The 24298-nt window shown below is 40.7% G+C and overlaps 1 protein-coding gene across 1 annotated transcript in view; it reads left to right on the top strand.

Annotated features, from left to right (window-relative positions):
- DPH6 (diphthamine biosynthesis 6) overlaps positions 1-24298 on the top strand; it is a 138472-nt gene that overhangs the window by 59341 nt on the left and 54833 nt on the right. The window contains exons 5-8 of the mRNA XM_068251796.1: positions 3508-3626; positions 4362-4423; positions 5553-5647; positions 22465-22552. Of these exons, the coding sequence (XP_068107897.1) occupies positions 3508-3626; positions 4362-4423; positions 5553-5647; positions 22465-22552 (364 nt within the window). The remainder of the gene's footprint in view (positions 1-3507; positions 3627-4361; positions 4424-5552; positions 5648-22464; positions 22553-24298) is intronic.

The raw sequence follows: 24298 nt of genomic DNA, 5'->3' as shown, positions 1-24298 counted from the left end.
TGTTGGATGTGGACGTCAGAGCGAGCCGCGTTGTTTCAGCTCACTCTGGTATCCGTGATGCGTACTCTTGGACGCATGCGCCATCACGTGGTCCCGCCAGCCAATCGCCGCACAGAGCGGCCGCTCCAGGAAGGAAACACTGCACACGTCACAAAGTGCAGTGCATATTAATTAGCCATGTGCCTGGCCACTCTCCTCTCCTCCTCAACATTACTGAGCATGATTACTTAAAGCGGAATATAACCCTGCATTTCAACTTTGCTCTAAAGCCTTATTTACAGCATATTATATGCAAAAAGCATTTTTTTTTTACTAGACCAGCATTGGAAGGGTTAAACACAGAGGTTTAAAGTTCCGTGGAGAGATATGCAGAAGTTCAGATTGTTACATTCTATTTAGTTATATGTATCTATTGAGAAATGTTACACACTCTTTGGCTGTCCTCCAACTCCTTCTCAGTCAGAGAGATGAGTCACATTCAACACTTAGATACATTTATGTAAACAAAATGTATCTGTGTCAGCTTCGGATGCGTCTGCAGAAATCTCCAGGAACTTTAAAGCACTGTGTAACCCTTCCAATGCTGGTCTAGTAAAAAAAAAAATGCTGGTTGCATATAATATACTGTAAATAATGTTTTAGAGCAAAGTTGAAATGCAGGGTTATATTCCGCTTTAAAGCAACAATTGTGGACAAGCACCATCTAAAATGATTATATATTATGCTAGGAGGAATGTGCTAATTGGGCAATTTAACCATTTGTAAAGAGAGAGGAAAGCACCCAATATATGCAGCACCAGACCACTCAGTAGTATTCCAACAATAATATAAACTTTATTGGTAAACAGTAACCAGATTAAAAATTGATAAAAATCACCTGAGGTGATAGCAGCTGTATACATAAAAATAATCCAATAATCACAGAGGTATCAATATCTCACAAACCCTCAATAAAAAGCCAAGGCCTCCTTCTGAAGCGGGTAGAGGCCGCGCAATGCATTAAGGCGAGCGGCTGATACTTATACATCTCTCCTATCTCTGCCATGTAAGTCTCCAGTACCTCTTTCTATACTTTATTTATTTTTTCACACGATCTGTGGCTATTTTTTCTTGGTATATTGACACTCTGATCACCTTTTCATTGAGTTGAGACTATTTGTTAGTCTCTCCTCCCAGGCACTTTAGTGTTACTGTGTATTTATTAGTTGGAATTGTGCAATATATATCCCTGCCCTATTGTCAGGCATAAGTGTCACTTTATTATTGTTTACTGTTCTGGGTATAATTTATATGATATATGTGATGTGATAGTATGAATTATTCTATTAATTGCTTACCCAGGTCTGTTTTTTTACTTGGCTTTTTATTGAGGGTTTGTGAGATATTGATACCTCTGTGATTATTGGATTATTGTATTATTTTTATGTATACAGCTGCTATCACCACAGGTGATTTTTTTTTTTTTTTTTTTTTTTATCAATTTTTAATACTACTGAGTGGTCTGGTGCTGCATATATTGGTTGCTTTCCTCTCTCTTTACACATTACTGAGCATGTGCAAGCAGTCTAACGCGGCTTAGCCGCGTATACAGTACTGCATGTAGTACGTTGTCTTGACGTCTTGCGTTACAATGTAACGCAACGTGGGCACTGTGAACAGCCCATTGATTTTTCATTGCTGTGCATTGGGCTGCATTACAGGCTGCTCTAACGTGCGCCTGTAACGTCCCACTGTGAAAGCAGCCTAAAAGTTTTCCCGGCAGAATACAACTTCTAAGGACAAGGTAGAGACAGAAAAATGTAAATAATCCATGCATTTAAACTCTGAGACACTGAATAGGCTGCCATTGAGCAAAGACAATAAAACATTCAATCTACGTTGTAATTGTTTAAATATAAAATAAGACCATAGGATATAAAAAAAGGTCATTTTTCGGAGTAGGAGGATAAATGCAACTGTTTATCTCATCAGATTATTTTTACTTCAGGTTCACTTTAAAGTTTAAAGGTATTTTTCTCCTTTATAGTATAATAATTTAGTTTTTTTGTTTTTTTTGTTTTTTTTGCCAATGAAAATTCGCATTGGAATAAAAGTCAATGGGCTTATTTCCATTTGCTGCATTTTTTTTTAGTTCTACTGTAGAATAAAATGACAACCTGCTGCATTTCACATGCCACACTAGCTTGTGTATCGTACATAATGATTCACATTCGCTTTACAAATAACTCAAACGAGAAGGAAGTTGTCATGTATACCACCCAGCATCTGAAAATGTGCATAAAATATAAGTTTTTCTTTCTTTTTATGTGAAAAATGTACATGCTAATTTTCACAGGTAAACCACAAGCATATAGTAGAATCTTAGCCTTACTCTGGTGTCCTCAAGACCTTTGTCCACTTAAAGAGAACCCAAGGTGTTTTTTATGGGGGGCAGATGGGACACAGAGGCATGTTCTCTGCCTTATGACATACCTATGTGTCCACACACCGCCTCTCTCCCCCCCCCCCCCGCACTTTAGCCCCTCGAGATCAGGGACAATATTTGTCGCTATCTTGGAGCTAACCATGTGGGAGAGGGATTCCCTGTTTAAAATGTCCGCCAGGGGCGTTCCTGTAGGGTTTGCAGAGCTGTCATTTTACAGCTATCTCTCCATGGCTGCACCCCCTGCCACTCCCCCACCTCCCTGCACACTGTGAATGAGAGAATGAATCTCTCATTCCAGCGTCGTGACCCAGAGGTCGTGAAAGTGGGCCATTGTGGCCCAAGGAAGCGGTGGTTTTGGAGGCTACCTGATCTGCTCAGCCCCCCGGATCATCTAGCCTATTTTTTTTTTTTTTTCATTTCATGAGCTCACCTCGGGCTCTCTTTAAGACTACTTTAGAGTCTTAATTTTGTCATGGTTGTCTGTTTTCTCATAGCTGTCTTCTTCTGCTCTGACTTGGCCTCCAATTCTAAAATGTGTCTCTTTTGCACTCTTACTTTGGACTATAATTATGAGATCATCAACATATTCTACCATCTGACAAGGAACGTGATGTTACGATTCATATCAATATTTCTAAGTGTGTGTTCCAGAACGAAGATGAAAAACAATGATGATAACATGTCCTTTCCTTTAGCTAAGTCCTATGGTCCTGCCATTTAACACCAAGTCTAACCAATTTTACTAATCATTGTAAAGTTAATGCAACCATATTTACAATATTATGTGGTATTTTAGCACCCACATATTAATTTTCATTAAATCTCTTCTAAGATAAAAACTTGCTTATAGTTGATAAAAAGCTATGCAGAACAAAGTTGTGCTCACAGCTTTTATTGAGAATCTGTAGTAGTTTGTATGGGATTGTTGATCTGCCCACATGGAATCTATGTTGATGGTGTCTGGTCACCTATTGAAGAGAGTTGTTCCATGCCTTATACGTTATAATAAAATCTTGTTCATTATATGAACCGAGTTTTGGAGAGTGCATGTTCCATACTGATCTGTTTTCTGTCCTATCCAGGTGTCAGCGTCTCAGTCTGCAGCCTTTAGCTTATCTCTGGCGTCGGAGCCAAGAGGACCTTTTGGATGAAATGATTAACAGTGGTTTGCAAGCCATACTCATCAAGGTAGCTGCGTTTGGTAAGATGAAGCTTTAGGTGGGAAGATCACTTATTCGGGGGGAGTGTTAATTATTTTTCCAAGTACTGACCTACTGTTCCTGTGCAAAACTACAATGGAAAAATGCACATTACTGCAATCCTTTTTAGTGAGGCTCTGATTAGAGGGAAATGGTGCAAAACAAAGACTTTTACTTTGGTTTCAAAGTATCACAAATATGATGTCCTAACTGCACATGCTCAGAGTATATCATCCAAACGCAAATCCTGTTCTTCACTTTTGCACTTAAAGTGGATCCGAGATAAACTTTTACTCATTGCATAATTGTGTTACTTACATGTAGTTTATAGGGCATTCCCCAAGCCAAATACTTATTTTTTGTTTTAATACTCTAATTCCCTATAAACTAAACAAGCCTCGCCCACAGCTTTTTCAGAGTGACTTGGCACTGTAGCAAGGGCTTATGGAAGCTCAGTCTGGGCAGGAGGAGGTGGAGGTTACTAGCACTGTAGCAAGGGCTTATGGAAGCTCAGTCTGGGCAGGAGGAGGTGGAGGTTACTAGCCAGAGATTTGCAATTTTAATGAATATTCATATTGGGCAAGTGGAAACAATAATTTACACCCTATTTTCTCATGTCTGTACTAATCTTCCCAACTTTAACCTATCCTACAACCTGTGCAGTGTGCAATGCCCAAAGGGCATAAACCTGCTGGAATGTATTAAATTATATGTGTATATATATAATTTTTATGCAGGATTAGACCCTGACAAACACCTTGGGAAGACCTTAGAAGAGATGAGACCTTACCTAAGACAGGTAATTTTATGATGATGCATGCATGCACAAGACAATTATAAACCATTCTGTCTAATGACATCTGTACATAGCTTTAGAACTTATTCATACTGGCAGCTGTGCCCAGAGCTGGGCACTGCTGCTGGTTGTGGTGCAGTACGGAGCTTGGCGCGGCATCTTTCAATACAAGTGAACGTCAACAATGTGGCTAGATGCATGAATGGTGCCATGTCCGTGAAGGGAGAATCCCACCAAGCAGTGGCCAGGAAGAGGTGGTCCTAAGTGGGGGTGCACTGAGGCTTCTGTGAACAGGCACTCACTTTTGTATTATGATAATTAGTGTTGGTGTTCAAATTTTGGTTTAGTGAATTTAAACACCCAGATACTCCCGGCCGATGCTGTTCAGCACCTGAATGAGTGGACAGAGTCAGGAGGAGTTCACTGACACGCAGGGCAGTGAACTCCTCCTGACCCTGTCCGCTTGTTTGGGTGCTGAACAGCAGTGGTCAGGAGTTTTCGGTTGTTCGAATTCACTATTGTATACCAAAATTTGAAAATCAACTCTGATTATATGACCTAGTCAGTCTTCCCCACATCCTTTTGTCTTTGGCCAGATCTGGTTTTCCCAACCAATTATGCTTTTTCCAAATCATTTATTAGAGTTTCCCCCTGAGACAACAAATTGAACTGAACTCAATTGAACTGAGCACACATAGCAGTGTAAGCTGAGCATAGAATTCTTTAAAATCATTAATTAAAAATTAATCAGAACTTTTTGGCCTGAAGGTTCCATTCATACTCCATGACTTATGCCAATATAATGTTCTATAGGCATGACTCTATCGTCAGCTCCACTACCCTCACTACTTTTAATACTTTTGGACCAAGCCCACCTATGAAGATATATAAAGAGTAAGCATGGGATTTATTATTGGAATTGGACACCAAGCTTGGTGCGACTATCAAAAAAATGTGGTAGAGGCAGGGGAGTGAAGCCCACTTTAACATTAATTAATTATGCTCATGAGATAACTGTAGCCTGACTCCCGATAATCCTCATTTCAGTTTGTATCAGTGAACTAGCAATGGACCATTTTTAATGATTGCCGTGACTCAGAATTCACAAATCGTGTGTGTTTGTGTGTTTCAGCTATCTTCCAAGTATGGTGTTCATGTATGCGGGGAAGGTGGAGAATACGAGACCCTTACTTTGGATTGTCCACTGTTCTCAAAGAAAATTGTTGTGTAAGTTTAGCCAATCTTTACAAGTTTCACATGTTTGCAACATTTCCAGTAGATAATAAAATTGCCATCCTTCCATTGTTTCCAATATTTATGCTGTCTTTCTTTGAAGATTTCTTAAACAATACAGTATTGTGACAACACACGGTGGAGAGGCACCCAAGAGTTTAAAAAAACTAAAATATAAAAACAACTTGAGGTAGCTTACCTCCTACAAGAATACACTTACAGTACAGTAAGAAAAATAATTTATTGAGCACAAGGCAACGCGTTTCGTGAGATCCAGCTAACATCATCAGGGTAATCACTGTGTTGGGTGAAGAAAAACATCTAGCATCAGGTGTACCCTCTTAGCTAGTGAATAAAGCATCAAGGTTTTAGTGTGCTACTATTTATTGGCTAATTGTACATATTGGATGATGGTAAGCCTAAACTTGCTGCAGTGCACAATTCTGTAAACCCGGTATGAGCTGTCCCAGTAAGCAGGTGATGTGGGTTTCCAGCAGAGATAATTATCTATGAAAGTTCTTATCAAGCTTTTCTCATTACTCAGATTTGAAGTCTCACTTTAGGCTCATACACACGTGCAACTATTCCGCCCAACTATCATCCAAAGTTGGTCTGTTGGATAATAGTTGGGCGTGTGTACCCTGGCAAAAGGCAAGATGTACAACTGATGACAGCTGGTTTGTCCAATCCAACAGGAGGATCAACCTACCCAACTTTTGTGTAGGTTGGCCACGTGTACAAGTAGTTTGAACAACTTGTTGTTTTTGAATGCAGTATTTATATATTTAAATGAGTTGGTGGTTTAGTTGATCAGCGCATGTGTACATACTTGTCATGTAAACAACAAGTTGTGTGGTTGATTATGTGCGTATGGTTATGCATTAAGTTGCACATGTGTATTGAGCTTGTGATTTCATTCTAATGCCTGAAGTCATCAAATGCATTAAACAGACCCATATTCAGTCTGTCCATATCTGCTATGATTAAGGACTAGATGTCCGAAACATGTCAGCTTTTTAACACTTGTTGGTGTTGGATACGTCCATTAATAATGGAAGTTTTTTGGGGGCAATGTGCAGATCCTCTTCTTTTACTACTTTAGCTGGGATTTTACCTGGGACTTGCTATGCTGATTGTGCACTGCCCTCAACTCCTATGCTGTATTCATACCTGTGTTTCAGGACACTTGTATCTCTCGGTTAAGAAAAATGTTTGCATTTTCTGGTTCTTGATCCAACCCAATTTAGAATGAATGACTCTGTATCCAAAACTAGAGGCTTATAGGACTCCACACAGGAACCATCAGCCATCAGCAGTGTGGGGCAGTGAACACAACAGAGCTTCCAACATTCAGATTAGTAGGGAGAAGGTGAGTATACCCTATTCTTGTTCTATTTTTCTTTTTCTTCTAAAGGTTCCCCATTAATGGTACAGTTCTCAGCAAATAAAATGTCATAATACATCGGTTATTTTCAGGGCTGTGGAGTCGGGGCAATTTTGGGCACCCGGAGTTGGAGTCGTGGTTTCATAAACTAAGGAGGAGGAGTTGGAGTCGTGGTTTCATAAACTGAGAAGTCGGAGTCGGGTGATTTTTTTGTACAAAATCCACAGCCCTGTCAAATATTACACTAAGGAGTCGGAGTCGAGGAGTCAGAGTCGGGGCCATTTGGTTACCCGGAGTCTGAGTCGGAGTCGTGGTTTCATAAACCGAGGAGTTGGAGTCAGAAAATTTTTGTACCGACTCCTCAGCCCGTATTTTTCCATCAACCAACCAATACAATACAACCGATCATAAAAAAAAAAAAATTCCGATTGACTTGTCGTTTAATAATCACCTTTACAATCGATAGCAGTCGAATTAGGACATTGAAGTTTATTTTCTGCCAATCCAATCACTTTCATCTGATAGCTCAGGCGATTCTTTGCTTAGTGGGCACTTTAAAGGATGGGTCTAAAAAAAAAAAACTTACTAAGGGCTTCCTACTGCCCCTGGCAGCTGATATGTCCCTTACCGCAGCTCCAGTGTCCCGGGATCGCCACCGTTGCAGATGCTGACCTTGCCAGATCAGCATCTACTGTGCAAGTGCGCTCACGTGGCCTGGAGCGTTCTGTGCAGGCGCAGAACTACTGCACCTGTGCAGAATGATCCAGGCCACGGGAGCACGCTCAGAAGCGGCATGACCATGCTCGTGTGCTGGCGAGGTTGGCATCTGTAAATGGAGGGGATCCCAGGACACCGGAGCTACAGTGAGGGACAGATAAGCTGTCAGGGGCTGGAGGATGCCCCAGGTAAGTAGATTTTTTTTATTTTACTCTGTTATTTCCTTTAGCACACCTTGGCTTTCGCCCGGAGATCAGCTTTAATATTATGGGCCTGATGTGTAAATATGTCAGGGGGAATAACTGTCTATGACAAATCTTAGTTTCAACCACATTGGTTGCTATCTTTCTTCAGCTGTCATTTTCCAGAACAGATCTGAAACTAATTGGCTGCTATATATTGTCTGTGACAGTTATTCCTTGTGACGGTTTCAAAAGTTTGCTTGTTGTCACTCTAAATATATACTGAAGACTTTATTATATGGAAACACTTAATAAATAAGATTCACAGACAAGCAGAATGCTGAAAATGTTTTCTTTTTCGAACTGGCAGCATTTGAACTATCCGTATTCGCACTGCCCACCCTGCCGGGTGTTTGATCACTTAGATTTGCCTCGGCACTGTTTTTATGTCACAGTGGCGCTTGCAGGCAGTCTGCTTCCTAGATTCACTGACAGGCTCTCTTGCTGGGAAGAAATCACCCCAAGCATTAGTTTTCCTAAACCGGTATCTGCAGAGCTCTTACTTCAGCATAGAAGTATTTTCACTTTTTATTTTTTTTAAAGTGAACCAGAGGTGAAAATGAAATGATGAGATAAACAATTATATTTATGCTCCTACTCCTAAAAATTACTTATGTATCCCAGGGTTTTCTTTTACATTTAAACATTTACAAAGTAGGTTGAATGTTTTACGGTCTCTAATCAGTGGTAGCCTATTAAGTGTCCAATACTTAAAGGGATCCAAGCAGCTCCTGGCTTTAAATAGCTGCAAGGGCTGCCATTGTTCAGAAGCTCAACCCCTGCTGTTTTACAACTAGCATTGTCCAGGCTAAGGTGTTAAATTCTTCAACTGTAACTGATGTTTTCTGTTTGAAGTACAATGGGTGTGTGTTTGTAGTCAATTAAGTCTAATGAGGTGATTTCTTATCTGTGTTCCACCATCTCACCGCAGGTCCTTTACAGAAGGACAAAGTGGCTATTTTAACCCTTAGATGTAAAAAAATGAGGTAAAATGAAAGTTTTTTTTAATAATAAACCACATTTTTAGAATGCATTTTTAATTTGCTATAGAGCTGCCCTGGGTGTTAAAAATGATGCTCGATTCACTTTAAAATACATGAACTATTGACCTTCTTAAAACTGTCCCCTGAGCTCAGGAGTTGTATTCTGCCGGGAAAACTTGTATGGCTGTAAGTTTCTTATCGGGGATGTTTACTACAAGGTACCGACCAGACAGAAGCTGTCACTTTCATGCCTAGAAATTAACTCTTTCAGGCAGCAAAATAAAAATAGTAAAACAGCCTGGGTATTAATATGATTCGTACAGTACATACACATGTTTATCTCATCATGTCACATGTCGCCTCAGGTACACTTTAAAGGAAAATCCCAGTAATTATTCTTGACTTGGACTGCATTGCCTGACTGGTTGTGACTATGTTGCCAAAGTGTGTCTGTCTGTGTCCTCTCCAGACTGAGGTCTTATTCTTGACATTAAGAACATCTAGCTATTTTCAATATCTGTAAGTGGATACACAGAGTGACATTAAAGAGAACAGTGTGTGTATTTTGTTAATACCGTTGAAGGCAGCGTGTGCTGCCTCATTTGTAGGACAAGATGTAGAGCATAAGTTCTGGGATTAACATTAAAGCCAGTCGTGTTACTTGCCAACACACATTTGTAACTCGCGGTTACAGTTTATTAAACATACCAAACAATATTCAAGCACTGATATTTGAGAGCTACATTTAGAGGTTTTTGCATCAAGGGGCCCTGTAGTGTATTCAAGCCTATGAATCCACTATTCTATCCAGGCAGAAGTTTTTTGCTGAAAGTACTGTTGCTCTTTTTTATCCTATAAAAGTTTTTCTTCTCCTAATCCAGCCAACTGAAATTCAAGCCTTACATGGGCAGAAATTCAAACAAGTGAGTCTGAGAGCCACCATGAAGTAGTGTCGGGACTGAACATGGATGTAATGAAGTGTTTGAATTTGCAGTCTGATTAACTTCAGTGTGGAAAAGTCAAATCCTCCTAAAGGAGCCCACTGATAATACAATTTTGATTGTGCAATCTTACCACTTCAGTTTTGGAATCCACTAGGAGCGCTTTTCTGGGAGCTTTGTGACTTGAAGAGCGCTAGCTAATGTAATGCTATGGGTGTGATCCCACTTGAGCGATATAACACAACACACAGAGCTATTAAGTATCATACAGATGTTTGGTACACAAACTATATAATAAAAGAGAGAGAAAAACCAGAACCCATCTGTTGAATGAAAAAAATATTGGCTGAACTCAAGCATTTGCAAAAATGAAAAAAATGTATTGATATATACACACTGACAATAAAAACAATTAAAAACGTATACAATTCCCTGTAGTGTAAATAAACATTGCCCCTGCTAATCATACAATATTATGTATATGCAAAATGCAAGAGGCCTCAGCAAGGAGAAAAGAATAGAAAAAAAAGTGGGAATGGAGTGCTAGTGAAAAATTTGAATAGTGAAAAATATGTGAAATATCAGAAAATCTCAAAAAGATTGCGCTAATGCCCACAAAATACTGTCGATAACAATGTATGCATCAAAAAATAGATTAAATAGACAAACAATATGTGAAAAAGGTAAACCCCCCCCCCCCCCCCCCAAAAAAAAAAAAAAAAAGGAATTCCATGAATGGGTGCAGGTAGATGAAGTGTCTAAGCGGCTGCAGTTATAAGTATGAAAGTGTCACATTGAAAAGATGCAGTGCAGAAAAGTATCAGTTAACATATTAGTGCAATAATGCATAAAGTGTCAAAGATGAACAAGTATATAAATAAGAGCATCCAATGCTGAGGCTTACCAAAAGATGGGAGCAAGGGGCCAGGAAAATGCCTAAATTGAGCGGTGACTATAAAAATCCCCCATAACATTGCATTAGCAAAAGCTTTTTCAAATCACCAGTGCTTAGAAAAGGCTGCTAGTGGGTTTGAGCCCTTATGTAATATTAAAGAGAACCCGAGGTGGGATTTCATTATGTTAGTGGGGCACAGAGGCTGGTTGTGCACACTAACACCAGCCTCCGTTGCCCCATGGTGTGCCTCCAGGACCCCCCTGCGCGCCGCTATACCCCCCGCAGTGCTAGCGACACACAGCGTGTTGCCAGCACAATGTTTACCTATGCGCTGTCTGTTAGCGCCGCTCCCCCGCCTCCTCCGTATCGGCGCTACCCGCCCGCGTCCCTTCCCTCCCGCTGATTGGAGGGAAGGGACGCGGGCGGGTAGCTCCGATACGGAGGAGGCGGGGGAGCGGCACTGACTGACACTGCATAGGTAAACATTGTGCCGGCAACACGCTGCGTGTTGCCAGCACTGCGGGGGGTATAGCGGTGCGCAGGGGGGTCCTGGAGGCACACCATGGGGCAACAGAAGCTGGTGTTAGTGTGCACAACCAGCCTCTGTGCCCCACTAACATAATTAAATCCCACCACGGGTTCTCTTTAAGGATTACCTAAAGTATCCATTTAGAGTATATTCACTTAGTTTACCCGTCTGCTATATATATTTGGTAAGAATGTACAATCAAGATTGTATCATTGGTGGGCACCTTAAAGTAAAACTAAAGCCTCCTAGAAAAAATAAATAGATCCTTACCTATGGAGAGGAAAGGTTCTGTATTCCATAGAGCCTTCCTGGTCCTCTTTCCAGCCCATTGTTCCACCACAAGGCCTCGGTAAAATTATTTGACCAGCTTGATTGACTATGCTTTCGGGAATCCTCATGAAGGCATCTGAAGTAGTTGCTTCCCTGAGTTCTTCCAAAATCGAGCAGGTCTGTACTGAGTCAGGGCATGCGTGGGTGAAGTATAAATACGCCTATCGTCAGAAGCATTAGACGATGCCATTTCTCTGGAAGCCTTTGGTGGAGTCCCAAACATATGGAATTTCAATGAGGGAAAGTGGAGGAACAAGGGGATGGTGAGAGGACCGAAAAGGCTTCCTTTTTTACGATTGCTTCACATTTGTTTCACAAATGCACTTCCTGCCAATTTCGATTGGCCCAGTTCTATGCTACTTATGGTTTTGCATGCAAGATAAGGTTGTTGGCATCTTATTAACTATATCTCGTTCTCAAGAACAGCTAGTTATGGATCCTAATGAGGAGATCTCCACGTGAGGTTCTATTTGCTGTCCTCATTTCTGTGATCACAATTAGGGGTGAACTAGTCCAGTTTTGTGAAATAAGAAAATGTCCCAGTATGTACAGGGGCCCGGGCAGCAGCAGAAAGGGTTAACTTATCCGTGTTGCTGCCTCATGCCACCTTTCCTGACATTTCTGCCTTCACAGCCCGAAGTTAACCCTCTGTGCTGAGGTAGCTTAGCTCCTGGTACACATTCCTTAAAGTAGAGTGACCAGACATCCCGGATTGCCCGGGACACGTCCCGGATTCGGGGTCCGCTGTCCTAGGCTTAATGAGGTCCCGGGAAACGTCCCGCTTTCAGCAGCGGGACGTCCCGGCCTCGGGACTCTGGCCACTCTCTCCTCAATGAACTGGCAGCGGCGCCAGTTCATTGCCTGCAGCCCCGCTCCAGCCTCCTCTTCCGGTGTCTGTTTCCGACACCGGCAGGCGAGCAGGGCTACGGCAAGATGGCTGCCGAAGCCCTGTACTGGAGACCTATTTGTGTCTCCAATACAGGGCTTCGGGCGCCATCTTGCCGTAGCCCTGTCAGCGCGGGAGAGAAGAGCAGGAGGAACAAGACGGTCCCGGGACGGAGCAGCGCGCCAGAGGCCGGACACTTCTGCCAGGTGAGTAAATCATTGCTTTCTTTTCCAGGTGAAATGTTTGCCCGCATTAGGTTTCTTTTCCAGGTGAAATGTTTGCCCGCATTGTTTCTTTTCTAGCGAAATGTTTGCCCGCATTGCGTTTCTTTTCTAGCGAAATGTTTGCCCGCATTGTTTCTTTTCTAGCGAAATGTTTGCCCGCATTGTTTCTTTTCTGGTGAAATGTTTGCCCGCATTGTTTCTTTTCTAGCGAAATGTTTGCCCGCATTGCGTTTCTTTTCTAGCGAAATGTTTGCCCGCATTGTTTCTTTTCTAGCGAAATGTTTGCCCGCATTGTTTCTTTTCTGGTGAAATGTTTGTCCGCATTGTTTCTTTTCTAGCGAAATGTTTGCCCGCATTGTTTCTTTTCTGGTGAAATGTTTGCCCGCATTGCGTTTCTTTTCTGGGGAAATGTTTGCCTGCATTGTTTCTTTTCTAGCGAAATGTTTGCCCGCATTGCGTTTCTTTTCTGGTGAAATGTTTGCCCGCATTGTTTCTTTTCTAGCGAAATGTTTGCCCGCATTGCGTTTCTTTTCTGGTGAAATGTTTGCCCGCATTGTTTCTTTTCTAGCGAAATGTTTGCCCGCAGTGCGTTTCTTTTCTAGCGAAATGTTTGCCCGCATTGCGTTTCTTTTCTGGTGAAATGTTTGCCCGCATTGTTTATTTTCTAGCGAAATGTTTGCCCGCAGTGCGTTTCTTTTCTGGTGAAATGTTTGCCCGCATTGTTTCTTTTCTAGCGAAATGTTTGCCCGCAGTGCGTTTCTTTTCTAGCGAAATGTTTGCCCGCAGTGCGTTTCTTTTCTGGTGAAATGTTTGCCCGCATTGCGTTTATTTTGTACCGACATGTTGCCCGCATTGCGTTTATTTTGTACTGACATGTTGCCCGCATTGCGGTTATTTTGTGCTGACATGTTGCCTATTGCGTTTATTTTCTGGTGTCCGGGGTAACTGTTACTACATTTATTATTTAATGGTCATAGATGGCTATGTTTGCTGCTTTGTGGTTACGGTATACTATTAGCATCACACAGTTTCTGCACACCCATGATGCAAAGTCTCGTTTGTCCACATCATGGCGTAAACACTGCTTTCTTATGCCTCGCTGTTACATCATTACGTTAGCTCCGCCCATACAATGTCATGGCCACGCTTATTTTTCGGCAACCCCCCCAAGTCTTCGCCGCTGCGCGCTCAGTCCTCCCCACTTTTCGACGCGGCGCGCACGCGCGCCACCCCCCACGCCCCCCTCCCCGTCCCAGGTTGGACCCACAAAAATATGGTCACTCTACTTAAAAGGACACTATCAAAACAAGTGTTCGAAAATGACAATGTTCAATTAATGGCTAAGTAGCTGTGTAAACATTTTCCTATTTTCATGTTAAATATCAGAGGCAAAAGCTTTAATTCATTGTGTGTAGATTTTAATTCAGTTGGAATATTTAATTTGCAAAGGTTTGCTTCAATATTACACTATTCTTTGTATGTCATACTGCACATGAAAAGGGGTGTCAGGTTTCACATACAATTACAAACAAGCTACATTTCCTCTGCTTTCTGCAGACAGCTTAGTCAGGGTCAGGCAGTGAGAGCTTTCACTCACACACAGGGTTAACAGATGCAGTGTGAGGGAATTCCCCCATAATTCCCTCATAATTCCCCCTTCATAAATGAGTAATCCCGTTAGATTTTGCCTCAGATGTGGTCAGTAAGTGTGAAAGGAATTTAATAACCGTAAACAAAGAGATAAGCATTTAAAAGTATACACCCGTACTTAACAGCACTTCCCAAACTATTCCTATCTCAATTGAAAAAAAACATGGTTTATGGTCCGTAAATATGTTCACTGAGATGCTACTTATTCTGACTTGCTTGCAAATTGTGTTCAGCTTGGATTTGGGCCAATTAAATACTTCCTGCCAAATTTGATTAAGCCTATTCCAATTGTCATACAATCTGCATTAAATTTAGATGCAATCTGGAATTATTTCCATCTCATTAGCCATCACTAATACTTAGCAATAGTGACACAGCATCTGTAGGGTGATGAAGAATTATTCAAGTAAGATTTTTTTTTTTTTTAAATACGATTGTATGTAATAGCCCCAGCATCTCAAAAGAAACCAAACAACTAAAGTATGAGGAAAGGAATATAAATGACCACATCTTCCAGATAATTGAGGAAAGTAATGCCACAATTGTACCTTTCTTCATGACGCAGTGTTTAGTGCAATAATAATTCATCAATATGAAATCTTACTGAAATATTATAGCCAAAGTGGTCACGCAAGGGTCATTCCTAGTCCTTACAGGACACTGAAGTGAGAGGTATATGGAGGCTGCCATATATATTTCCTTTTTAAGCAATACCAGTTGCCTGGCTGTCCTGCTGAACATCTGCCTCCAATGATCTTCGCCATAGACTCTGAACAAGCAAATGCAGATCATAGGTTTCTGACATTGTCAGAGCTGACAAGATTATCTGCATGCTTGTTCTTGGTGTTATTCAGAAACGATTGCAGTCAAATAGATCAGCAGGGCTGCCAGGCAACTGGTATTGCTTAAAAGGAAATACCAGTGAATAGGGCAGCCGCCATATACCTCTTACTACAGTTGTCCTTTAATCACACCACCATTGAACATTGATGGAGAAGTAGAGATTGATGTACCACTAAAGCAGATCAAGATTCTTCATACATATAATAAGTTGATTACATTTCTGCTGTTCTACTTTTATACCGCTCGATGCACACAAAATCATACAGCTGTAAAGCACAGGAATGCCTTAGTGCATTTATCACTACTGTAAATACAAATGTTTATCATAAAAATTACAATGCAGCATCAATCCTCAGCCTAAGGTACAGCTCTTCTTAATAATTCATGATGACGTTTTGAGAAATGTTATAGTTCATGTGAGATGCCTCTGTATGTAAATCATATAGAACTGCACCACTCCGCTTCAGGTCCTGATTGACCCCTTTTCTAGCCGTAAGAGTGGAAGCCACAACAGGGTCCATGAGATTAGCAAAAGCTTAGGGAAGTGTCAGAAAGACACATCCCGAGGGGTCCAGCATTCAAAAAAGGGTCTACCGGGACCCACATTTATTGGTGCAGTTGCTTATTATTTGCATATACTTTTTACATAAACTGTATTGTTGGCAAAACAGCATTAATTATTAAAGAGTGTCTAGTTCACTTATTTTGCTGTATCTCAGTTTGAGAATGGCTGTTGCATTCCAGTAATATCGGCTAGTAAATTGCATGCATAGTCACAAAAGTTCCTATTCTTTACCGTTGTGGATCTAAGTCAAAGGATCACCTTTTATTTCCCACCATAAACTTATATAGCAGCTGATTGATCAGTTGTGTGATCAACATACATTTACTGCCAACCCTCATCACAGGGATTTGCCTGTACCTGGCTCAGGACAAGAAGATTTATTGATCTGCAAAATGTTAGTAAAGATATATTAGGCAGGTTGGATAAAGAATATTAGCAACTTCTATAGAGTTATCTCGTTTCAGATAACTGCACTGCTTTTGACTTCAGTCGGCACAAGTTGTATTGTAAATTCTTGGAATGCTTTGATCTCTCTCTACTGAGCAGAAAATATAGAAACTGAGAGCAGAAGTCCTCTGTTATTTCCTCACACTGCCCTCTAGTGAAAGTGGCCATGAATACACATTATAACATTACTAATTAAAAGAAGGGAAAAGTAACAAGAGCTCAAATATATTGATCTGGAGCACTTTCAAACCTCTAAATAAATTGGCTACTAAAGAGTTAAACCTGCAATAATTAATATTTGCTACATCCTTGGGTGCAAGGTTATAACCGGTAACATGTTTCAGACCTACTTAGGCCTTTTGTCAGTTTAGCTCTTATGATTTACCATCCAAGGATGTACTAAACATGTTTAATTTCAGGACAGTTATGTGTTGCTGACTACATACTTTATGATGTTTTGGGTGGTTGCCGGGGTTAATTACCCCTGAGGAAGGCGTAAGCCGAAACGTGGTCGGGTAGGAGAACGGGCTCCTCTGCAAAGTACCATAAGTGGTCTTAATGTGTTTAAGGTGTATGTGACCATCTAATCTATACAGAGTTCATATAGAGACCATTAGAGGTGAGTTGATGCAAATGGGGTCCAGTTTGCATGGATGTTCAATGTAAGTTATATATTTTAATCTGTATCTGAAGAAGTGTAACCCCCTGCTGTGTGAACTAAAGCCTGTGTAGTGGTTTATGCCCTGGTGGTGGCCACATTTGTCTCTGAGCACTTGGTGACTGCAGGCTGCAACATTGACTGGGTGGACATAACAGTGCTGAGGATTACGTATACCTGCTCACAATATATGACTATTAGCCAATCAAAAAATAGTGTTGTTCTCCCCCGAAGAAAAAATAGTTGCTTTCAGGAAAGGGCAGAGACAGACTCCTGCAGAAAACCTGTATGCTGGAGAGACCAGATGTCAGAGGGTGATGCTTAAAGGGAACCTAAACTGAGAGGGATATGGATGTTTCCTTTTACACAATACCAGTTGCTTGTCAGTCCTGCTGATCTCTTTGGCTGCAATAGTGACTGAATGACACACCTGAAACAAGCATGCAGCTAATCCAGACTGACTTCAGTCAGAGCACCTGATCTGCATGCTTGTTCAGGGGGTGTGGCTGAAAGTGTTAGAAACACAGAATCAGCAGGAGAGTCGGGCAACTGGTATTATAAGGTAAAATCCATATCCTTCTCAGTTTAGGTTCCCTTTAAAGAGGAACTCTAACCCAGGATTGAACTTTATCCCAATCAGTAGCCATTACCCTCTTTCCCACGTGAAATCTTTACCTTTTCTTGCATTTTCTTTTTATCGGTATAATCTAGGCTTTCTTTTGGTAATATTTTTTTCTACAAAACTATTTTATTTTCTAGTCATTTTATGGGGAAAAACTAGGTGTAAATGTAGAAAATATATATATATATATATATATATATATATATTTCATTTTTCACCCTTCCTAATTTAAAGAGACACTTAAGCCAGAAAAGAAAAATGAGTTTTACTCACCTGGGGCTTCTACCAGCCCCCTGCAGCACTCTTGTGCCCTCGCAGCCACTCACTAATCCTCTGGTTCCCCGCTGCCATCTAGTTTCATTTTTGCCGACAGGCCCGTCAGGACTGGCCACGCGTAGCTTTTTCCGCATTCCCGACTGTAATTAGCGCTATTGCGGACCGCAACGCGTACAAAAATACGCGTTGCCGCATATCTATACGTGCGTAATGCGGCAACGCGTGTTTTTGTACGTGTTGTGGTCCGCAATAGCGCTAATTACAGTCGGGAATGCGGAAAAAGCTACGCGTGGCCAGTCCTGACGGGCCTGTCGGCAAAAACGAAACTAGCTGGCAGCGGGGGACCAGAGGATTAGTGAGTGGCTGCGAGGGCACAGGACTGCTGCAGGGGGCTGGTAGAAGCCCCAGATGAGTAAAACTCATTTATTTTTTCTGGCTTAAGGTTCACTTTAACGTGACAAGTCCCACAGTGATAAAAAAAAATAAAAATGAATTATTTTGCCCTTCCCGGTTAAAATGATACCCCATATGCCATATTTTATTACTAGCCAAGCATGTGGTGGATTGTTATCCCCAAGTTTGCGCATCTGTAGCGATCAGCGACCATTTGGGGGCCCTAGTGCTGTATAGATACATCGCTAGGCAATGGCACAGCAATACATCTGTAGAGCATCAGGGCCCTAAACTGTCGCACTCTGATTGCTACAGGAGGCAGTCATTAAAAGTTTATAGGAAACAGATGCGCTCCTCTCTGGAAACACAGCTGACAAAGCTCAATGGAACATACACAGTTTAAACCTAGCTCGATGGATCGCTATATGATTGGGTGAGTATTGGCACCCTATAATGCTGTGATTTGTGAGATATAGCGCTCTAACACCAGCCAGATAAAGATCAACAGTATGGCATAAGTCCTCTTAGCACACCAAGCAAGTCCACTTTAAAAATATAGATCAGAGTCTGAGAGGACTTGTGTCAGACTCTGATCTATATTTTTAAAGTGGACTTGCTTGGTGTGCTAAGAGGACTTATGCCATACTGTTGATCTATATCTGGCTGGTGTTAGAGCGCATTAAAAGTTTATAAATGGGTATTGCAGGGGTTAACAGTGGGTTAATAGGCTGGACTGGGGTTAAAACAACTGGAGATTAAAAAAAAAAAAAAAACACACTTTATTTTATTGAGACCATATCACTTTAATTTTTTTTCTAACTTTTTTTTTTTTTACTAACTTTATTGAATTATTGTTGCTTTTTGCTAGCAGCAATCATTCATTTTGGCACAGGACCGTGCAGAGGTGGGGGTGGGTAACAATTTTTAAAGTCATTGGGAATTGATTTAAAAAAAATAAAAATAAGCCAGATACCTAAGAAGAGGGAAGGCTCTGGGTCCTATAGAACCTTCTGCTCCTCTCTCTGTCCCCGTTCCAGCACTGGCTCCCGGGTAGCAGTATTCAAGTAATTTGGTCAAACACTGCTCTCTCTCTCTGATGCGAAGGAGGCTTTGGGAAGCCTTCTAGAACCCGAGTGCTCCGGAAGACGGGCCGCTCCATTGTGCGTGTGCAGTATGGAGCTCCCAAAGACTTCCGAATTCCCTGGGCGGGGGATTCAAACGGGATAGCCAGCACTTAACGGAGAGGACTGAGAAGGCTCTATAGGACCCAGAGCCTTCCCTCTCCTTAGGTAATCATCTTGCTGATTTTTTTTTTCCTTAAATCGATTCCCGGTGACTTTAATGGGAGACGTATAGTCTACGTCCTAAAACTTACAGCAGTACTGCTTAGGACGTAAAATCCTAAAATGATAAACCGTTAATAAAACAACCTTTTAGCGTATCAAATTGTGGGTGTGTTTACAGTTAATGGCAGTTGGTGCTGTCCGTTGTTTTCCGTGTTTGCAGTAAAGCTGCTGACCTGCGGGCTCGGGGCACATCATACAACATGAACAATTGCATGGCGAATATCAATCATTTCTTGATCTATCTTCTATTTTGTAACTTCTCACTTTGAAATGTGTTGATTTGTTTCCCCCCCCCCTATTGACTATAAATGAGTTTTAGGTGGAGTCAGCTTTACGCTACCATTTGCGACATCTTTGTAACATTTGTATTATTTCAAACATTTTGCTTTATGTATTCACTGTTTTCAGTTTCTATTGACCTGGGTCTGCACATTAGACTTAGTATGTGTGGAGGTGCTGGTAGCACCGGTTGGATCATTCAGGGTTATTTCAATATTTGGATTACCCATAGCTGCAGGTTATAAAAGAGACAAGTCTCAGTCTTTATAGCAGTAATGGGTGACAGATAAAGGTTTCCTTTCTAATGATCAGTTGAATTTCTCTCATGAATCTGGAGCTAATTATAGAACGCTATTCGTGAGTTCTCCATATCTCTCCCGGCCTGTAATTATAGCTCCACTATTAACGATCTCCCTTCATAGCTGCAGGCGACAGCTCTGTGAGGTCATCTCTTTGCCTTCCTGTCTGGCTGTCCTCTGCCTATACATTTGCATATGATATGTGTGTATACGGTTTTGTTGTGCCTCGTTGTTGACATATTATGTGACCGATATATGGGCTTCTCATATACTGGTTGGGCTTTTAATTTGAAACCTAAACTGTAAATTATTTTGAGAGAGTTTCAGTTATTAGCTCAATATAAGACTGCCCACCTCTCCCTCCCCCCACTCATTATTATTATTATTCGTTATTACTACTGGACTGTTTATTGAAGGATGTTTGATTTCAGGATTATTTATATGACAGATATTGTGGTGAAGGGCTTTAGTGATGTAAAGTGTTCCAATAAGATGCTCTGAACTCATAGTGAAAGACTGCTGAGTTGGGGGGGGGGGGGGGGGGAAATTGGCCTTATGATTCCCATACATGGTACAGTTTTTTTTTTTAATTTTGATTATATAATTTAGTTTGATTAATCCGTTTGATCGAATATAAAGATTTTTCCAACATGTTCGATCGGATTTTTAATGAAGAAAAATGGTTAATCGTTTGTTGTTCTTGATCGGAAAAAAAAGATTCTTTTCAACTTTCATTCGATTCGATCGTTTTGGTCGAATAAATGGGAAAATTGAATTTTTTATTGCACCATGTATGGGCAACGTAACATAAGGCCATGCCTGTGGTGTGGTTTAGTTTGCGAGCTCATCTAAAGGAACAATTAGTGATATGACTATGTACTTTGCAATGCGCTATGGAAGATGTCACTGCTATATAAATATATAATAATAATAATTGGGTTTCTTTTCAATTAACATTTTTGATGCCACACAGCAATGATTGTCAAGGTTGATCAGATTATTTTTTTCAGTAATCATTAACTCTAGTCTAAACAGTATATATTTTCTGAAAGCAAAGAAGTCATTGATCATTGTAACAATTCTTTTTAAAATATGTCTATTACATGAATCCATTAATGGTAAAGTATTAATAATTCTAAAATGTTTACCCTAAAGTTGCATTTGAGGATATGTATTTTGTGTAGTTCGTTGTGTGCCTGTGCGTACTAATAGCGTGTGTTATGGCAGAACTTGTATGCATATATAAAGTACAGTATATTGAAGTGGGAGAGAAGTGTTTTATTTTTAATTGAATTTTTCATTTATTTTTTTACTAGTTTTAACTAAAATGTTTATTACTGTATGTTTATTGCATGTTATGTATTATTTTTATTTATGTAGCACCAACATCTTCTGTAGATATATACATATATGTTTTGTACATAGAACAGAACAAATAGTCGGGAGCATAGATACATGAGAGGTTTTAAAACTCTTTACAATCAGGAGATCCAGCAATACAAATACATACGATACATAGTTGATGCGTGGTTTAAAACATCATCAATACTGGTGCATGGTCATAGGATAAATTACAGCAGAAGACAAAACACTAGGAGGATCTCTCTGTTCTAGTGGGAGACATTAGTGAAGGAGAAACATGGGTTAGCGGATTAGGCGGTGAACCTCCAATGCTACCTATGGCAAATTATAGGCTTGTCTGTACAGGTGTGTTTTGAGAGTATGTTTGAAGGTTTCTTGGCTCAGAGCATGACGGACTGGCTGTGGGAAAGCATTCCAGAGGAGAGGTGATGTTTGTGAGAAGTCCTGGATGCATGTGTTAGAGGAGGTGACTAAGCTAGAGGGCAAGAGGGTCTCCTGGGAGGAGCAAAGGCTCTGGTGGGATGGTATCTGGAGATTAATGAAGAACTGTAAGGAGGTGTCAACTTATGTAGAGCTTTGTATGATAGGGTGAAGAGTTTAAACCATCCTTTAGGGCAAGAAACAGCATCTGGATATACCAATAGATTAATATGCATCACAAGACCTCTTGCATTTCTTATATTTTACATTTGTTATCATGACTACAAGTAATTATTTAAGAATAACTATTTTCTTGTGTCAGGATTTTCTGTATAAATGATAAAGTGGACGCTGACATGCTGAGGTGTGCTTTGTGCGGAGCTGGCATACCTCTACTGTACTGCTCCATTTATCTTCAGAGTGGGAACTGTCATGTTGCATTCCAGCCTCTCCTGTCATGTAAGTGCTCAGTGCAGCTGTCCAGCCATGTTCATGACCCCAGTGTCTCTTTATGTTGCAGTGATTCCACAGAGGTGATGATGCATTCTAATGATGCTTTTGCTCCCGTGGCTTATCTCCGACTGCTGAGGCTTCATTTGGAGGATAAAGTAAGTAATGTTTGGCTTGTATGCTTTGATGGACAGCATCAGTCAGAATGGAATTGTTGGCAAGCATGGGAGATGACATTCAGCACACTTTTTAATATGAACACATTTAATATGAATACATTTCCATAGGGAAGGTTCACAATCATCTTGTGAATTTACAATGATCGGCTGCAGCTACTGTCCTCTGCAGGGTAGACTCATATAGCTTTTGTGAATTGCAGGGTCAGTCTGCATTTCCACACACTTTGATAACAGAGCCCTTTAAAGTTGGTAAAGGTAGAAAACGGAGTACTGTAGTACTTGGTCCAAAATATAAACAAAATCCAAATAAATGCTGTATTTTTATCATAGAAATTGAATTTAAAAATCCCTCCTGTAGATGACAATTAACTTACTAAACCCACAATGGCAGTTCTGCCCATGCCTGACTTCCTATAAAATAAACATAAATCTAAGCCATGAAATAAAATTCCATTTACCCAATATTCTTTTTATTATGTAGTCTACATGCAGTCTCCATTGCAAGCATTCTAATATAATCATACATGTGTCTGCTGTAATGAATCTTATCTCAGTGAGCCTGGCTCTATTCTTTTATTCTGGTACCTTGCCGGGGAGAGGGAAGCTTGTTATCTCCCCTCCCACATTTCTGCCCCTTGCTGATTGGCTGAGGGCAGTTCATTTGATAGGAGGTTGAATAGGGAAATACACCCTTCTGCAGAAGCTGCTGAAATACAATCTATTCTGAGCTCACATGCTTTTACAAAGCAAGCTAGATATGGCAGTGCAGGTTTTAGTACAGAACTGAGTGGGGAGGAGGTCCGGCAGTGTATACATCATGTCAGGCAGAAGAAAAAAAGATTAAGGGAGGAAATTAAATCAGGATTGGCTTCAGTCAGAGTAAAGTTGGAAAATGCCTGGAACAGATTTGTCTTTAGTAAACAGGGGGGCACTTGGGTGTGTGTGTGTGCGTGCGTGCGTGCGTGCGTGCGTTTCCAAATACCTGCTGGGTCTTTATATAAAAAAAAGTTATACTTTCATTGTTAGTAGGTCACATGGAATCATACAGAATAAAACATTCACAAATATTTATTTCCATAAAATAAGTAAAATAATTTGTTTTGAAAGGTACCAATATAAATTGTCCTCATCACACCTGTGAATTATTACAGTGCCGCACGCACTATTTGCATGTAGATCACTAACCCGAATTTTCCAAGTGTGCCTCAACAATTAATCGTTAGCATTGGATTATATAATGTAAAAATATATGAATAGTACTATTAATATTTCTCATACACCACAATCAATCCTGAGTCATCCAATGCTTCTCTAAATATATAAAGACGTACCGGGAGGGGGGGGGGGGGGGGGAGTGGGGTTTGGGTGTATGTTTGTATGTATGTGAAAAAAATCCATATACTGGTCAAAAAGTTATTGTATAGCGTATATCGGTCATAAAAATGACTAGGTATTCCCAATAGTGTTGCTTTCTCCAATGTTGTAATAAGTATTTACTCCAATACACACGTTGTAGTCTATTGTAGTCTGAAGTCCAGGAGTAAGACTAAAGTACAGTACCAATCCGTGTTCCTGTCAGCGCTTCTGCCTCACCAAATGTGTCTGTGGTACTCATGCTACTGTTGTAAGTCTCTGGGTTAGGGTCCACTAGTATTTAGGTGGCATTTTTTCCTAAATACACCACTGGGTTTTCAACATGTGGAGAGGTGCTTTCCTGAGACACTT

This window comes from Hyperolius riggenbachi, chromosome 9 (genome assembly GCF_040937935.1).
Source record: "Hyperolius riggenbachi isolate aHypRig1 chromosome 9, aHypRig1.pri, whole genome shotgun sequence".
Classification (NCBI taxonomy): domain Eukaryota; kingdom Metazoa; phylum Chordata; class Amphibia; order Anura; family Hyperoliidae; genus Hyperolius; species Hyperolius riggenbachi.
This window is presented reverse-complemented; position numbering and strand designations above follow the sequence as displayed.